At 38.4% G+C, this 14,007-nt stretch overlaps 1 protein-coding gene across 1 annotated transcript in view; it reads left to right on the top strand.

The window, feature by feature from the left end:
• Positions 1–14,007, top strand: part of PCSK5 (proprotein convertase subtilisin/kexin type 5) — a 485,048-nt gene that overhangs the window by 291,171 nt on the left and 179,870 nt on the right. The window contains exons 15-18 of the mRNA XM_011984097.1: positions 859–1,002; positions 5,420–5,522; positions 7,212–7,405; positions 10,469–10,553. Coding sequence (XP_011839487.1) covers positions 859–1,002; positions 5,420–5,522; positions 7,212–7,405; positions 10,469–10,553 — 526 coding nt within the window. The remainder of the gene's footprint in view (positions 1–858; positions 1,003–5,419; positions 5,523–7,211; positions 7,406–10,468; positions 10,554–14,007) is intronic.

Genomic DNA, 14,007 nt, shown 5'->3' with positions numbered 1-14,007 from the left:
AGCCAGGGTGGTCTCGATCTCCTGACCTCGTGATCCGCCCATCTCGGCCTCCCAAAGTGCTGGGATTACAGGCTTGAGCCACCGCGCCCGGCCGTATTCTTAATATTGAATGAATGATATCAGGAATTAGGGAGAACAAAGAGTTGTTCTGTCTACTTATTAACAAGTCAGATAATGCCAAGAAAAAAAAATTCTTTTTTGAGATGGAGTCTTGCCCAGTCCCCCAGGCTGAAGTGCAGTGGTGTGATTTCCACTCACTGCAACCTCCCCCTCCCGGGTTCAAGCTATTCTCCTGCCTCAGCCTCCCAAGTAGCTGGGACTACAGGCACATGCCACTGCGCCTTGCTAATTATTTTTGTATTTTTACTAGAGACGGAGTTTCACCATCTTAGCCAGGATGGTCTCAATCTCCTGACCTCGTGATCCACCCGTCTCAGCCTCCCAAAGTGCTGGGATTACAGGCGTGAGCCACCGCGCCCGGCCATATCAGACTTTTATACCTAGAAAAACAAGGCCGTCTATTAAGTTCTGGGATTCTCTTAAATATTTGTAATTTGAAATTCAGCCCTTGATCCAGTAATCTGAAGTTTGTTTCTCAGTCTTCCTATAAATGCTGATTCAATCAAGGCCTCTCCTGTAGTACGTGCTCAGTCCATATGTGGTATGTGAATTATTAAATAGTTAATTCTGCCAATGGTGAGAAATATGCATTTCTAGCTCTGCGTTTGACATAGTGATTCATATCCATCTGCTTCCTACAGTTCTGTTGCTTTTTCTTGAGTGAGAAGGACTTAAAGATGTTACAAAGCTAAAGAGGGAAGATTTGGTCATGCTGTTATTTCATTATTATTTCTCAAGGTAAATTGAAAGAATGGTCTTTGGTCCTCTATGGCACCTCCGTGCAGCCATATTCACCAACCAATGAGTTTCCTAAAGTGGAACGGTTCCGCTATAGCCGAGTTGAAGACCCCACAGACGACTATGGCACAGAGGATTATGCAGGTGAGCTGGCTTCCAGTGGGACACAGCCTAAAGAGAGAAAGCTCATGTGTCATCCCACCACAGGGGGGAGGGGAGGGGAGTGGAGTGGAGTGGAGTGGAGTGGTGGGAGTGGGAGTGGGCATGGAATGGGAATGGAATGGAATGGAATGGAATGATAGAGCAATATACTACCCATATTCTGACATATTTTCTTCCATCTTATTTTTATCCCCTTAATATCTGTATGTGTGTATATATCAGTGCACTTATATATTCAAATATCCATATGTGTTATCTACAAAGCTGATAGTCCATACTGTGATTGTACTGTAATATATAGTTAATCTATAATCTGGGACACATACTTCGCTTACAGAGTTTTACACTATTTTAAACACGGGTTGGATAAACATCATTATTTATCAGTCTTTGTCTATATCTTCATTATTTCTTTAGAATAGAGTTCTGTTTTGAGACTCACTGCATCAAAGAGGATAATCAGCTTTAGGGCTTGGAAACATTTTGTCACTTGCTATCCAGACAGGATGTACCAGTCTACACTGTGACCAGCTATGTGATTGTTTATTACACTCATTCCTGCCAACAGAAAAAAATAGAAAAAGAAAGTAAAAAAAGAAAGAGGTGAACGTTTTAAAAATGTCATAGCTTTGATTGCCTGTAATTCTAAACATTTTTTTCCTCTGTAGTTCTCTGAATTAAATACAACTGTCTTTTACCCATTTTTCTATTCAAAGTGCAGTAATCCTCTTATCTGTTTGTGAACACTCTGTATGTTATTGTCTGTCACATCGTTTCATATTTGCTGAAAACATATTCTCACTTATCACTGAGAATGTAAGTTTTGTTTTGTGTTGTTTTGACAAAAAACTATGAGAGGCTGGAGTTTATGGTCTCAAATATAACACTGATTTTTTGCAGAAGTTTCATCCTTTAATGTCTACTGAATATTCACGTGCTTTGTTTGGTAATCTCTTGTTTTTTACATTTGGCCATTAATTCATCTGGAACTCATTTTGGTTTATGACATATAGTGTCAATTGAAGCTCTGTCTTTAGTTATTTTCCAAACAGACTAACATCATTGGCTAACTATCCCTTCTTTTTTTATTAGTTTAGGATGCTTCCTTTATAACAATATAGTAAGATCTTATACCAGCATCTTTTCTGGTTCCACCTTTTCTGATTCATCAATCTAATAATTCTCAAACCAATACCACCCACACTGTTTTGTTTTCATTTCATGATGTATTTTTATATTTGTAGAACATCTGCTTCCCATTTCCATAGCAATTATTGCCCTATTATTCTTCCAGATGAATTTTAGAATGATTTTTAAGTCTCCCTTTAAAAGTCTCATTGGAATTTAATTTGAATTTATATGCAATCTTGTGGGAAGAATTGTTTTTACAACATACAATCTTTCCATTTAAAACATAGATCATGTCCCATTTTACTAAAATCTTTTAATTTTATGTCGTTTTCTTCTTGTTAGTATTACACCTACGTATTTTGGGCCTTGTTGCTCTTATAGTGGAAAATATTCCTTGCTTTCTAACTAGTATATGCTGGTGTGTAGGAAATCCATTGGCTGTATTTATTTTATATATGGCCACTTTGCTTAACTCTCTCATTAATTTATATAGTTTAGAGTTGATTTTCTGGGATGGTTTAGGTACTACAGCCTTAGCATCTGCAAATTGGTTTTGTTGTCCTTCTCGTCATTATTTCTGACTACTGTCTTGTTGCATTGGCTAGCACTCCTAGGAGCATTCAATCCTTCTGAGATATGACATATAACACATAATGGGCAAAGCTTCTTCTAATGAAGAACTATTTATAGGCCCGGCACGGTGGCTCATGCGTGTAATCCCAGCATTTTGGGAGGCCAAGGGGAGTGGATTGCCTGAGCTCAGGAGTTTGAGATGAGCCTGGGCAACATGGTGAAACCCCATCTCTACTAAAGATACAAAAACAAATTAGCCAGGTGTGGTGGTGCGCACCTGTAATCCCAGCTACTGGAAAGGCTGAGGCACAAGAATCACTTGAACTCAGGAGGCGGAGGTTGTAGTGAGCCGGGATCAGGCCACTTCACTCCAGCCTGGGCAACAGAGCAAGACTCAGTCTCAAAAAATAAAAAGAACTATAAATACAAGTTTAATGTATCTTTAGATGAGAAATATTTTTTCTTGCAGTTCTGAGATTTTCCTTTAAATACTGAAAATAAAATTACTTCATTAACCACCTGAACAGAGTATCTTAAATACACATGTAGTTACTTTTATTCTAAACAGATAGCATCCTAGAATCAATAAACATGCTTGAAATTAAGACCAATCAAGCTAATCAGAGCTGGATTGTATTAGATTTTGTGATGTTTTGCTTTGAGCCTATAGCATTACTATTTATATTTTAACTAGCGAACTATTTTGTCTTCTCGGATAGGAGAAAGTATATCCAAAATAACATAAATAGAGTGTAATAGTAAGCTGTTACTCTTTATTCATATTTTGGTAATGTTTCGAATTCAAATTTCGGAATGTTGAGTTCAGAACAGTTATACATCTTTGTGGTTTTTCTGATTATCTCTCTAAAACATCAACATTGGCACTTGTGAGAGAACCAAGACAATTATTGCATTATTATCCTGCAACCTACAATGCTAAACCGCATCTGGGACAGTTTAAGATGATAAAAGAAACAACATAGTATGTGAACTTGCCATACAGTGAGAGCCCTTTTGGCAAATGTTAAGAATAAATGTTTGGGATTTTTTTTTTTTTTAATTCTAGAAGTCATCTGGTGAAAATTTAGGGCCACCCATGATTCCTTTCCTTTGGAGCTGCAATTTTCACCTTCATTTAGAAGTCAGCCAGATTAGAGACACAGATGGCGTTATCATAACCAGATTCCCATACTGTGTCATTGGATCCCAGGGACTGTGAGATCACAGCTGGCTGAACGTCAGTCCATAGGCAGCAGAGACACCCCTCCCCTGGTGTACGATGGCAGATGGCTAAAATGTCCCAAGTTGCAGTAGCTATGGAATTTAGAGATCAATTTGAAGCTTTGGGGAAAATAGAAACAAGCAGTGCTGTCAAATGACTCTTGCAGTTAATAAGAAGTATATTCAAGTCTGCAGCATTTTGAAATGACTTATTTCCATTCAGATGGAGAAGTCATCCCTAGTACATGGTTTGCTACCTCTAAGCAGGAAATTTTTACCTAGGTATCAGGACCTACGTTGACCCCTCTCCTCACCATGTGATACTGGGCAAGCCACTGAAATTCTTGGAAAATCAGTTTCCTCATCAGTAAAATGAGGGTATTTGACTACCAGATTTTTCTCTAAGTCATTCCACCCGAGATCTAACATTTTATGTTTCTGTGATTCAGTAATTATGAAACATAGTCCCATAATGACTCAAAGAAACCAAGGTATAACAGTAAGTCCTTTGGGTTAAAATAAGTAGATTTTCTACTACCCTTGATTTACTATTTGTACATTTCATTCAATACATTTATTGCTAGTTAAAATCATATGAATTTTCAGTGGGAAAGAGTTTGCAGATTATGAGACCAAATGTTCCAGAATGTGGCGAACAAAGAAGAGAAGAATTAAAAACTTCTAAACTAGCCCATGTCATTAGAAAGTTTTTCATCAATCACAAAAGTGCTCCATCTTTCTGACATTTTTTTTTTCTTACTGTGCATTCTCTCCAGTTCTATACCAAAGAATAAGTAGTAAGAGAGATTGGGAACTTTCATCTCAGGTCTGGAATCCTTTAAACTTGCTTGCATTTTTTTAAACTTATATATCATTTTCTTTTGTCGAATTGCCCATTGGCCTTTGTATAGGAAGCAATTTTAAATCTATTATCTGTGTTTGAGACTGGATGCTGATAAGCTTGTGCCAGGTGCCATAATGGTGTTTCTTACCGGCCACAGTATTTGAGAGGTATTCAGTAGCTTTAATGATCTTAAATGAGACAGGTCATTTGGTCCAGGCATTAAATAATAACTCTTTTCTTTTTTGTCAACAACTTCTCTCTTTTCTACAAATCCAATCTTTTTATTATTACACATACTTAATTGCAGTTGGTTTTTTTCCAGTTGCTACAGTTCATTTGAATTCTAAAATATTTATCTACCACGAGGCAGCCATATGTGCTTTGAAGACCAGGCCATGACTAGAATTTACATTCTTTATACCTAGGCAATTGAAATTGCCTAAGAATCAAAAGTCGAAAAAAGTCAAGAGCTCATCTCTGGACCTAAAGCCACATTGACAATTATTCCTCTGTCTTAAAGAAACTCTCTGCATAAGGAAAAAAAAAGACTTATTTTATACCAAATTCAAGGTAAAGCTTACCTGCTCTAAAATCATTTTTCCAAGTATTGTTCTAATGTCTTTTGGAAAGGTCCCTGCGACCCTGAGTGCAGTGAGGTTGGCTGTGACGGGCCAGGACCAGACCACTGCAATGACTGTTTGCACTACTACTACAAGCTGAAAAACAATACCAGGTAAGAGAGGGGCCAAGTCACATCCCCACAGCATGTGCCACTCCCACAGGCATCTTAGGAGTCCCTGCAAGGCTAATACCATGGGGTGTGTGCAGGCCACTGGTATCTTCCACTATTCTCCCACCAGGACCTAAGCATAGAAAAGAGGCTGCTGTGCAGGCCGACTGCCTCCCTATGTTATTCAGAATGATGAAAACTATATTAAGTTACAAAACGCAAAATGTGCGTGTATGCTGTGAAACTGTAATGTCTTCTCTCACATTTGGAGGATGGTGGAGGGACCAGCTAAGCACCTGCCCCTCCAGACCTTTTTCTTTTTAATTGACAAGTAAAAATTGCATGTATTTATAATGCACAACTGATGTTATATATGTGTGTGTATATGTGTGTATGTATATGTATGTGTGTATACATACACACATATACATATACATACATACATTTTGGAACAGTTAAATCAAGCTATTTAACATATGCATTAACTCACATACTTATCTTTTTTTGTGGCCAGAACACTTAAACACTACTCTCGTGACAGTTTTCAAGTACACAATGAACTGTTATTAACTCTAGTCATCATGACAGATTTCTTGAACTTATTCCTCCCATCTCACACAAGTTTTGTGTCCTTTCCACCCCACTGATATTCGATTTCATGGCTTCACAAAGATGCCAATGCACAGGCCAAACTGATGCTTTTCCACATTCCCCAGCACATAGGCCATCAGTGTGGCAAAGGGGTTGGTCCTGCTTGATCTCACTCTTCTGCCATGGGCACTAAGGTGGACCCTGTGCCTCTGAGCCCCTGGTGTCTGCTTGAGCTGTGCAGATACGTTTCCTGGGCAGGGCCAAAGAATGGAGACTGCCCCAATCAGAGTTCATCCTGACCTCCCGTTGTCTCCCACAGCCTCACCCACCTTCTCCCTCCTCCTTCAGGCGAAAACTCACTAAGCGGAGCTGCCTCATGGTTCCTCCATACTCCAGTCCCCCAGACAGACCCAGACATGTTAAGAATTCCTGTTGTAAGTCTGCCGGAATTTAAATTCCTTAAGAGAAAGGAGGACTTTGACTATCTCTCAGCTTCTGTTATCTCCTGCACTTAGCAAAATGCCTAACGTTTAATTGGTGCTCAGTAAATATTTGTTGAATGGATAAATAAAACTCTGTCCTTCCATTATGGGCAAACCAGAAAATTTTTTTTTAAGTGTTCTCATACACAACATAAATTTAAATATATTTATATTAATTTAGACAACAGCATACAACCACCACCACCACTCACATATGCACATACAGAATCCATATGACAAACAACACATGAAAATAGAAGTCACACCTTATTAAAGGGACCTTTTTGAATGAAGTCGTGGTTCCCACATAGTTTTCCTCTGATTCACCCCCATAACCTTCCTCTCTGTAACCATCATCCTTTTTCAAGGGCTAGGTGTAAACCAGGAAACGGTTTGACAAGTCTTGGTAGACTTGGTGTTGGGTAACTGCATTGCTGCTTCAGCACACTGTGCAGGAGGAAGTTTAACAATCAATCTGGCTCTCTGGATGTGGTGTTGGCATCCTGGTTTAAAAGTGATTTGGAGGCTGAGCTCAGCCATTTGCTCAGCACCTGCAAGAGAATGCTGAGGACTGCTTCGCTCGTGACGCTGCCTTCTTTCTTATCGTTTCACAATGCAGGATCTGTGTCTCCAGCTGCCCCCCTGGCCACTACCACGCCGACAAGAAGCGCTGCAGGAAGTGTGCTCCCAACTGTGAGTCCTGCTTTGGGAGCCATGGTGACCAGTGCCTGTCCTGCAAATATGGATACTTTCTGAATGAAGAAACCAACAGCTGTGTTACTCACTGCCCCGATGGGTCATATCAGGATACCAGTAAGCTCACTTCAAATATTTGGGTTTTAGAGAAGAAATGTGGGGTTTATCATGTGAGTGACCTCAGGAAGGATAGTCCTCTTTGTGAAATCTGGAATTGTGCTTCATATCAAACAGGATCTAGTTCATTTATTTTAAGCGAACCCTTTAGAAGCTTTATGTAAAAATGCTTATAACTTTATCGGGGTATCCTCAAGCCCACCCCCCGATTCAGTGATTTGCTGGGAATATTCACAAGGCTTGGGATATAGTCGTGCTCATGAACTCATAGATAGGAGATATTACAGCAAAAAAATCATCAACGGGAAAAGGCATATGGGACAAGGTTCAGCCACACAGGACGTGTTCAGTTCCCCATGCAACCATCTGTGATGACATGCATGAAATGTTGTCTACCAGGGAACCTCATTAGAGACTCGGGGCCCAGGGTTGTCACTGGGGGCTGGTCAGACTTGACACGTACCAAAATTCCAGACTCTTCAAAGGAAAATAGGTGTTCCCTATAAACCATATTATTTATACAAACAGTTTAGACAAAGTGAGCCACTCTTTTCAGGGTAGTGGGAACCCTCCCAAAATTCAAGTTCCCAGATGTGCCAGCCATGGACCAACCTTACAAGCAGATTTGCAAAGGACAACATTCAGGCCTGCTCTTTTCTGCACACTGACCAAATAGACACCGGGTCTGTATGATATCAAAATATACTTTTTAAAACGTTCAAAAAATATGACTGTCTTTTAAGAGTAGAATGAACATTTGTCAATGACTTATTTAACCCACTAATAAGGGAACTTGCAAGGTGACGAACAGGGCGGAAAGATGATCAGGTACTGTAGTCCACCAGGAAAGGCAAAATGGAAATCCTTTTGCTAAGTTAGAAACAAAATGGAATCATTTAATAATTTTCTACATGGCCATACAAGTAGAATTTGGGGAAGTGTTTTTTTTTTTTTCTAATGAATAGAAGTAACTTGCAACCTTACCAAACAAAAATCTGTGCATTAACACAGAGTTTGGGCCATAATCAGCCATCATTAGCAAACAGACGAACGTATATTGCCCTAGAGAATTAAATAATCTTAAGGTAGACCTTTTGGACAGTGTTCTAGTGTGGCTCTGAAAAGGACTGCAGTTACCTTTTACTTTATTTCTGAGTTCTGGATAATTTCTCTTAACAAGAACGTCATACCATGGTATATTATGGCACTGAAATTTCATGTTTCTGCACAACCTAAGGAAGAAAAAAGAAAACTCAAGTTTAAAGGAACAAGAGTTATTTAAAATAAAATCAGACAAGAAATCTGAAGTGAATACTCTTGCTTCTTAAGAAGTGAAATTCTCTCTGGTTTCAAAGAGGAGCATTTCTCTGTGAGGCAGACAGGGTCTCTCAACTTACCCTTTAGGGCAGTGGGTAGGGACTCTGCCTTTCTTGCTTGCCCCAAAATTTAGAACATGAACTTTGACTTGAGGGAGAAAAGAGAAATTGGGAGAGAGAAGGGGGCATAAAGAATCCACAGAAATATGCAGTATTCCTTGTGGGGAAAAAAAGTCAAAATTCTATCAAGAAGGTTGAGCCTTGGAAAAGAAATTTGATTCTGGAATATTATATGACAGAACCAAAGTAATTGAGAGTCAGTTGTTTCCAGAGCCTAGAAGGTAGATAATTAAGGTGTTCAAACTATGACTTCAGCTACCACAAAGTGTTGATACAAGTGGTTTGTATATCTCTATGTAATTGCCTTATGTTATAGTTTTCTTCTCTAATGAGTCCATTTATGTACAACATAATGATCACATATGATCATCAGTAGTAGTAATTACTGCCAACACATTTACAGTGCTTAATAGTTCATATCGTTCCCTTGAATAATTAATTTTATTTAACTTCTCAAGACAACCAGAGAGGTGGGTAGCATTATAATCTCCATTTAATGAGTGAGAGAACAGAGACCCTGAACTTGCCCACTGGAGTTGCTAAAAGCAGAATGCAAATCTAGGTCATCTGAGTTCAGATTCTATGCATGTTCAGTATTCTCAGTGAGACAGTGAGAGAGACCATGTGATGACTACTGTTAAGATTGTAAGGGGCTTCGTATTTCATGCTCAGAGGCTCAGACTTGATCCAGCAGGTCTTTGCAGGGATCCACTAAGTTGTGTTTCTCTATGGAACCCTGAAGAACACCAACATTTAAAAAGCAGATGGAAGCCCACGAAGAAACTTCATTCAGTTCTACACATTCACATGGCTATAATCCACTTGCATATCAGAGCAGGTACCAAGACTTTAGCAAAATTTTGTCTAAGGTAGAAGTCCTTCCTTAATATGCCAAATGTTTTCCTCCACAGAACAACCATAAATTTGCCAACTTTTTTCAATATGGACCTGGTAGTAACTAGGAAGGCAAGTATTTACAGTATACTTGTTCAAATGATGCATTTCTATTCTCCAGAATATAGATATTTTCTGAATTATAATAACATTTATACCAATTCCATGGCTGCTGTAAAGTGCAAGACACTAAAATAGTGTTTAAAATAAACAATGTAAGAAATAAGCAGTCCTTACCTTGCAGTCTTAAATGTAGATTCCCTTCTCTAGTTCAGCTCAACTGACCAGCCCAAAAAGTTATGAGCATGAGGGTCTACATTCCCATTCCTCCGTCTCAGGCATTGCCTTTCAATCCTTATAGAGTGATGTTGTTCCAGCTTCCTGAGTGGGCTTTGCACTGTTGCAAGTTAAGAAACCCTGCTGGGGAGAGAGACTAGGAAGAAAAAGAAGAAAAAAAAGGCCTATAAACTGTTCAACTAAGAATTAGCTAGGCTATCATTTTCTTGTCTGCAAAATGGCAGAGAAGTGTAAGGTGTTTTCCAGTGTTACGGTTCCTGTCTGTACTTGGTTTGCTGAGAAATGGTAACAAACAGTGATTCTATGGCTTTTCCTGTAATTTTCTAGTCAAGGCCATAGGTACTATAGCATACATTAGCCAGCATTAGAACATCTCTGATGCTTTTATGGAATCCAATTGACCAACTGATTTATAACTTTCTCTTTTTTTTAACAGAAAAAAATCTTTGCCGGAAATGCAGTGAAAACTGCAAGACATGTACTGAATTCCATAACTGTACAGAATGTAGGGATGGGTTAAGGTAAGAGAGTGAAGGATTTTTTTAAGTAACACAGCCCAAAGAGCTTCTCAATGTAAATAAAATGAAAAAATGCTAAACAAATAGCCCTCTTACGATCTACCCTTGGTTTGACTCCCATTCAAGCACTTGATTGCTATTTGCATTATCTCTACTATTATATGTGAGAAATGGGATGCTGTGTTGGCTAAAGAAGGGTTATATCCAAACAAATTCTCTTTAGAAAAGATGGCTCAGATATAAGTCAATAAAAATGGCCGTTTGAGAGGCATTCTTTGTGCTTTTTAACCTGCATTGTGCCAGTCAAGGATTACTGTGCAGGTAATACCAATGAATTATATTTAATCCCCCTGATTCATTCCTTGGATGGTCGGAAATTATTCCCTTATCTTTATTATTTCTCTCCACATACCCAATCATTCTCTTATCTTAAGTACCTCAGGCTTGGTTCCATTATGCTATGGTATGCACATAGATTTAACACCAGGAGATGTTTTCCTTGAACGGATGACTTGCTCATTGCTAAAGCTCAATAGTTGGTCTGCTCTCTAAGAGAACAATGTACAGCTCAAACTAACTAGGTAGCCTCTTGATCTCAGTAGGGAAGGTCAGACCATTCTGCATTTAGTGAGGAGTTGGACTGGGGCTGTACGTGGAATTAGAACTCTGCTGCACTGGATTTCTTTTAGGTATTGATCGTATCTTTATTTCCACCTGTGATTGGAGGTAAACTAGGCAGGGTCCAGGCAGTTTCCAGGTAGGTACATTCTTTACCATTAACCAGTATTGGAGCATCATTTTCATTTAGATTGATCAATTATCTATGGCTTTATTTCTTTCCCCCCCGCCCCCATAAATGCATTCAGTATTAGCTTACTTGGCAATTTTCATCTCGAGACTTCAGTACTGAGAAAGAATTAGCCACCTAATTCTTGGAGAAGGAGCAAAGCAGTATAATAAAAAGAAAGAAAGTAGATGTGGACTCACATCCTCCTCTGCTACTTATTAACTGTGTGACTTTGGGCAAGTCACTTGACTACTCCAAGCCTTCATTTTCTCCTCTATAAAATGATGATAATAACCCTTGTTTTGCTGGATTATGATAAAGGTTAACTCTGATAACAGTTGCAAAATACCTTTTGTAGCATCTGGCCCATGCTTGGTTCATGAGAAATAAAAGATGATTTAAATTATTTTATTTCTTAGGGAACATTATATAGGGTATGTTAAACCAGTATATGCCAATAGAAATTTGAGAGCCATATATGTAATTTTAAATATGCCAGTAACCACATTAAGTAAAAAGATACAGGGGAAATTCGAGTTTCATAAAATATTTTATTTCATCTAATATATTATCATTTCAACAATTGAAAAACTATTATCAGATGTTTTTCATTCTTTTTCATTGTTTTACTGTCTTCAAAATCTGATGTATGTTTTACCCTTAAAACACATCTGAGTTCAGACAAAATTGTTTTCATGAGAAATATTTGATCTTTATTTAGGTTTTGTAGTTGAAAAAGAAAAGTTTACGTAGCCAAGTTGTTCCAGACTTACCCAAATTTTTGCCAATAATGGAATCAAGTGCCAGTTTTTCACATTTAGACTTAAATTAGTTAAATAAAATTTAAAATTCTGTTGCTTAGCCATACTATAGCTACCTTTTTAGCCATACTATAGCTACCTTTCAAGGTCTCAGTAGCCATGTGTGCCAGATTATGTTGTACAGCACAGGTCTAACCTGGCCAGTTTATCACAGAGAGCACAGAGGCGGTCACAATACCAGGTGCATTAGCCTCGCAGTACCTGTATTTTGGAAGCAGCAGCAAAGTTCAGGATTGGTGACTACTGTCTGTTACACGTCCCCCTTACCTCATTCCTTCTCCACACAGTGCAACCTCTGTGTCCTGCTGAACAGATGCCAGCCTCACAAGGAAGTGCTATCCTGTATTAGAAAAACTAGGCAGCTTTTTAACTTTGATAAGTGTTTCAGTGGTCCTTATTTCCTCTCAAATAGATCCATTTAAGGCAATATCCTTTTTTCTAGTGCTACAGAAAGGGAAAGGGATTTTCTTTTGGCTTTTTAAATGACAGCTCGCTCTCTCTGGCCAGTGAGATCTATGAATGAAGTCCACTTTCAGTTATGCTGCCCTTAGTCTCCTTGCATTTTTCTAAGGGCTTCCAGGGTTGACCATTTTGCCTCAAGAGACTTGTAAATTTTTAAATAGTGGTGACGAACAAACAGGAAAAAAAAATATCAATGCACAAAATCCAGGAAGGAAATAAATGAAAATGCTACTGGTGACTGTTCAGGTTTCTTTTTTCTTCAACTTTGTTTTTGTACTTTCCAAATTTTTTTAAGAGCATAGGGAAAAATAAATTTTAATTTTTAAAATTAGCATTATCCACATACAAAGCAGTCAATTAAGATGTCGATTGGAGCAATATGAAGAGTTTAAAACAATGGAAACCATTTAACCCTGTTTAGATACTGATCTTCTAGTTTCATTGATTTGGTAGCATAGGATTACATTTTCTCACTATGTTTCCAATCACACTAGTTATTCAGTGAGTAATTTTCTTTTTTGACAGAGTCTTGCTCTGACAGCCAAGCTAGAGTGCAGTGGCACGATCATAGCTCACTCAAACTCCTGGGCTCAGGCAATCCTCTGGCCTCAGCCTCCCGAGTAGCTGGGACTGCAGGCAGGTACCAGCATGCCTGGCAATTTTTTTTTAGCCTCTGTAAAGATACGGTCTGACTGTGTTGCCCAGGCTGGTCTCAAACTCCCAACCTCAAGTGATCCACCCACCTTAGCCTCTCAAAGTGCTGGGATTACAGGTGTGAGCCACCATGCCCAGCCAAATATAGTAACAATTTTTTATTAGTTTTCAATTTTAAGAATCAACCTGTAGACTGTGAAAAATATAATAGCTAACAGAAATTAGAAGGGAGAGAAAAATATGCATTTCTCATTTGACATTCTGACAACTCATTAGATACTATCTCATATTGCTAGATGAATAGAAATTTAAGTAGATTACTATAGTTAATTCCCAGAAACACTAAATAATAATATAACAAAGAAAAGTCAAGATGATTAGGGAACTAGCAGTACAGTTTTGATAAATTTTTCATTAGAGTGTTTAAAATGAATAAACCAAGAAATAGAGGCAAAAGTATTTTAAATCTTGTTTTGATGAGAACCCATAGAAGACTGAAATCAGAAACACAATCAGAATGGCTACTCGGAGAGTTTGAGCTGTGGATTGGACAGGATGGTCGTACACTTTTGCTCAGTCATAATTCATTTTACCATGTGTCCCTATTGCATTTATAATCATGAAATAACTCTTTAATTTATTACGTAGTAAGTCTGGATATTAAGAAGTTGTTGGGCATGTTGCTAGACAATGTGATTCTTTTGTCAATCAAATACTTTTTAAAACCTCTGGG

The sequence above is a fragment of the Mandrillus leucophaeus genome, unplaced genomic scaffold (assembly GCF_000951045.1).
Source record: "Mandrillus leucophaeus isolate KB7577 unplaced genomic scaffold, Mleu.le_1.0 Scaffold260, whole genome shotgun sequence".
Classification (NCBI taxonomy): Eukaryota; Metazoa; Chordata; class Mammalia; order Primates; family Cercopithecidae; genus Mandrillus; species Mandrillus leucophaeus.
This window is presented reverse-complemented; position numbering and strand designations above follow the sequence as displayed.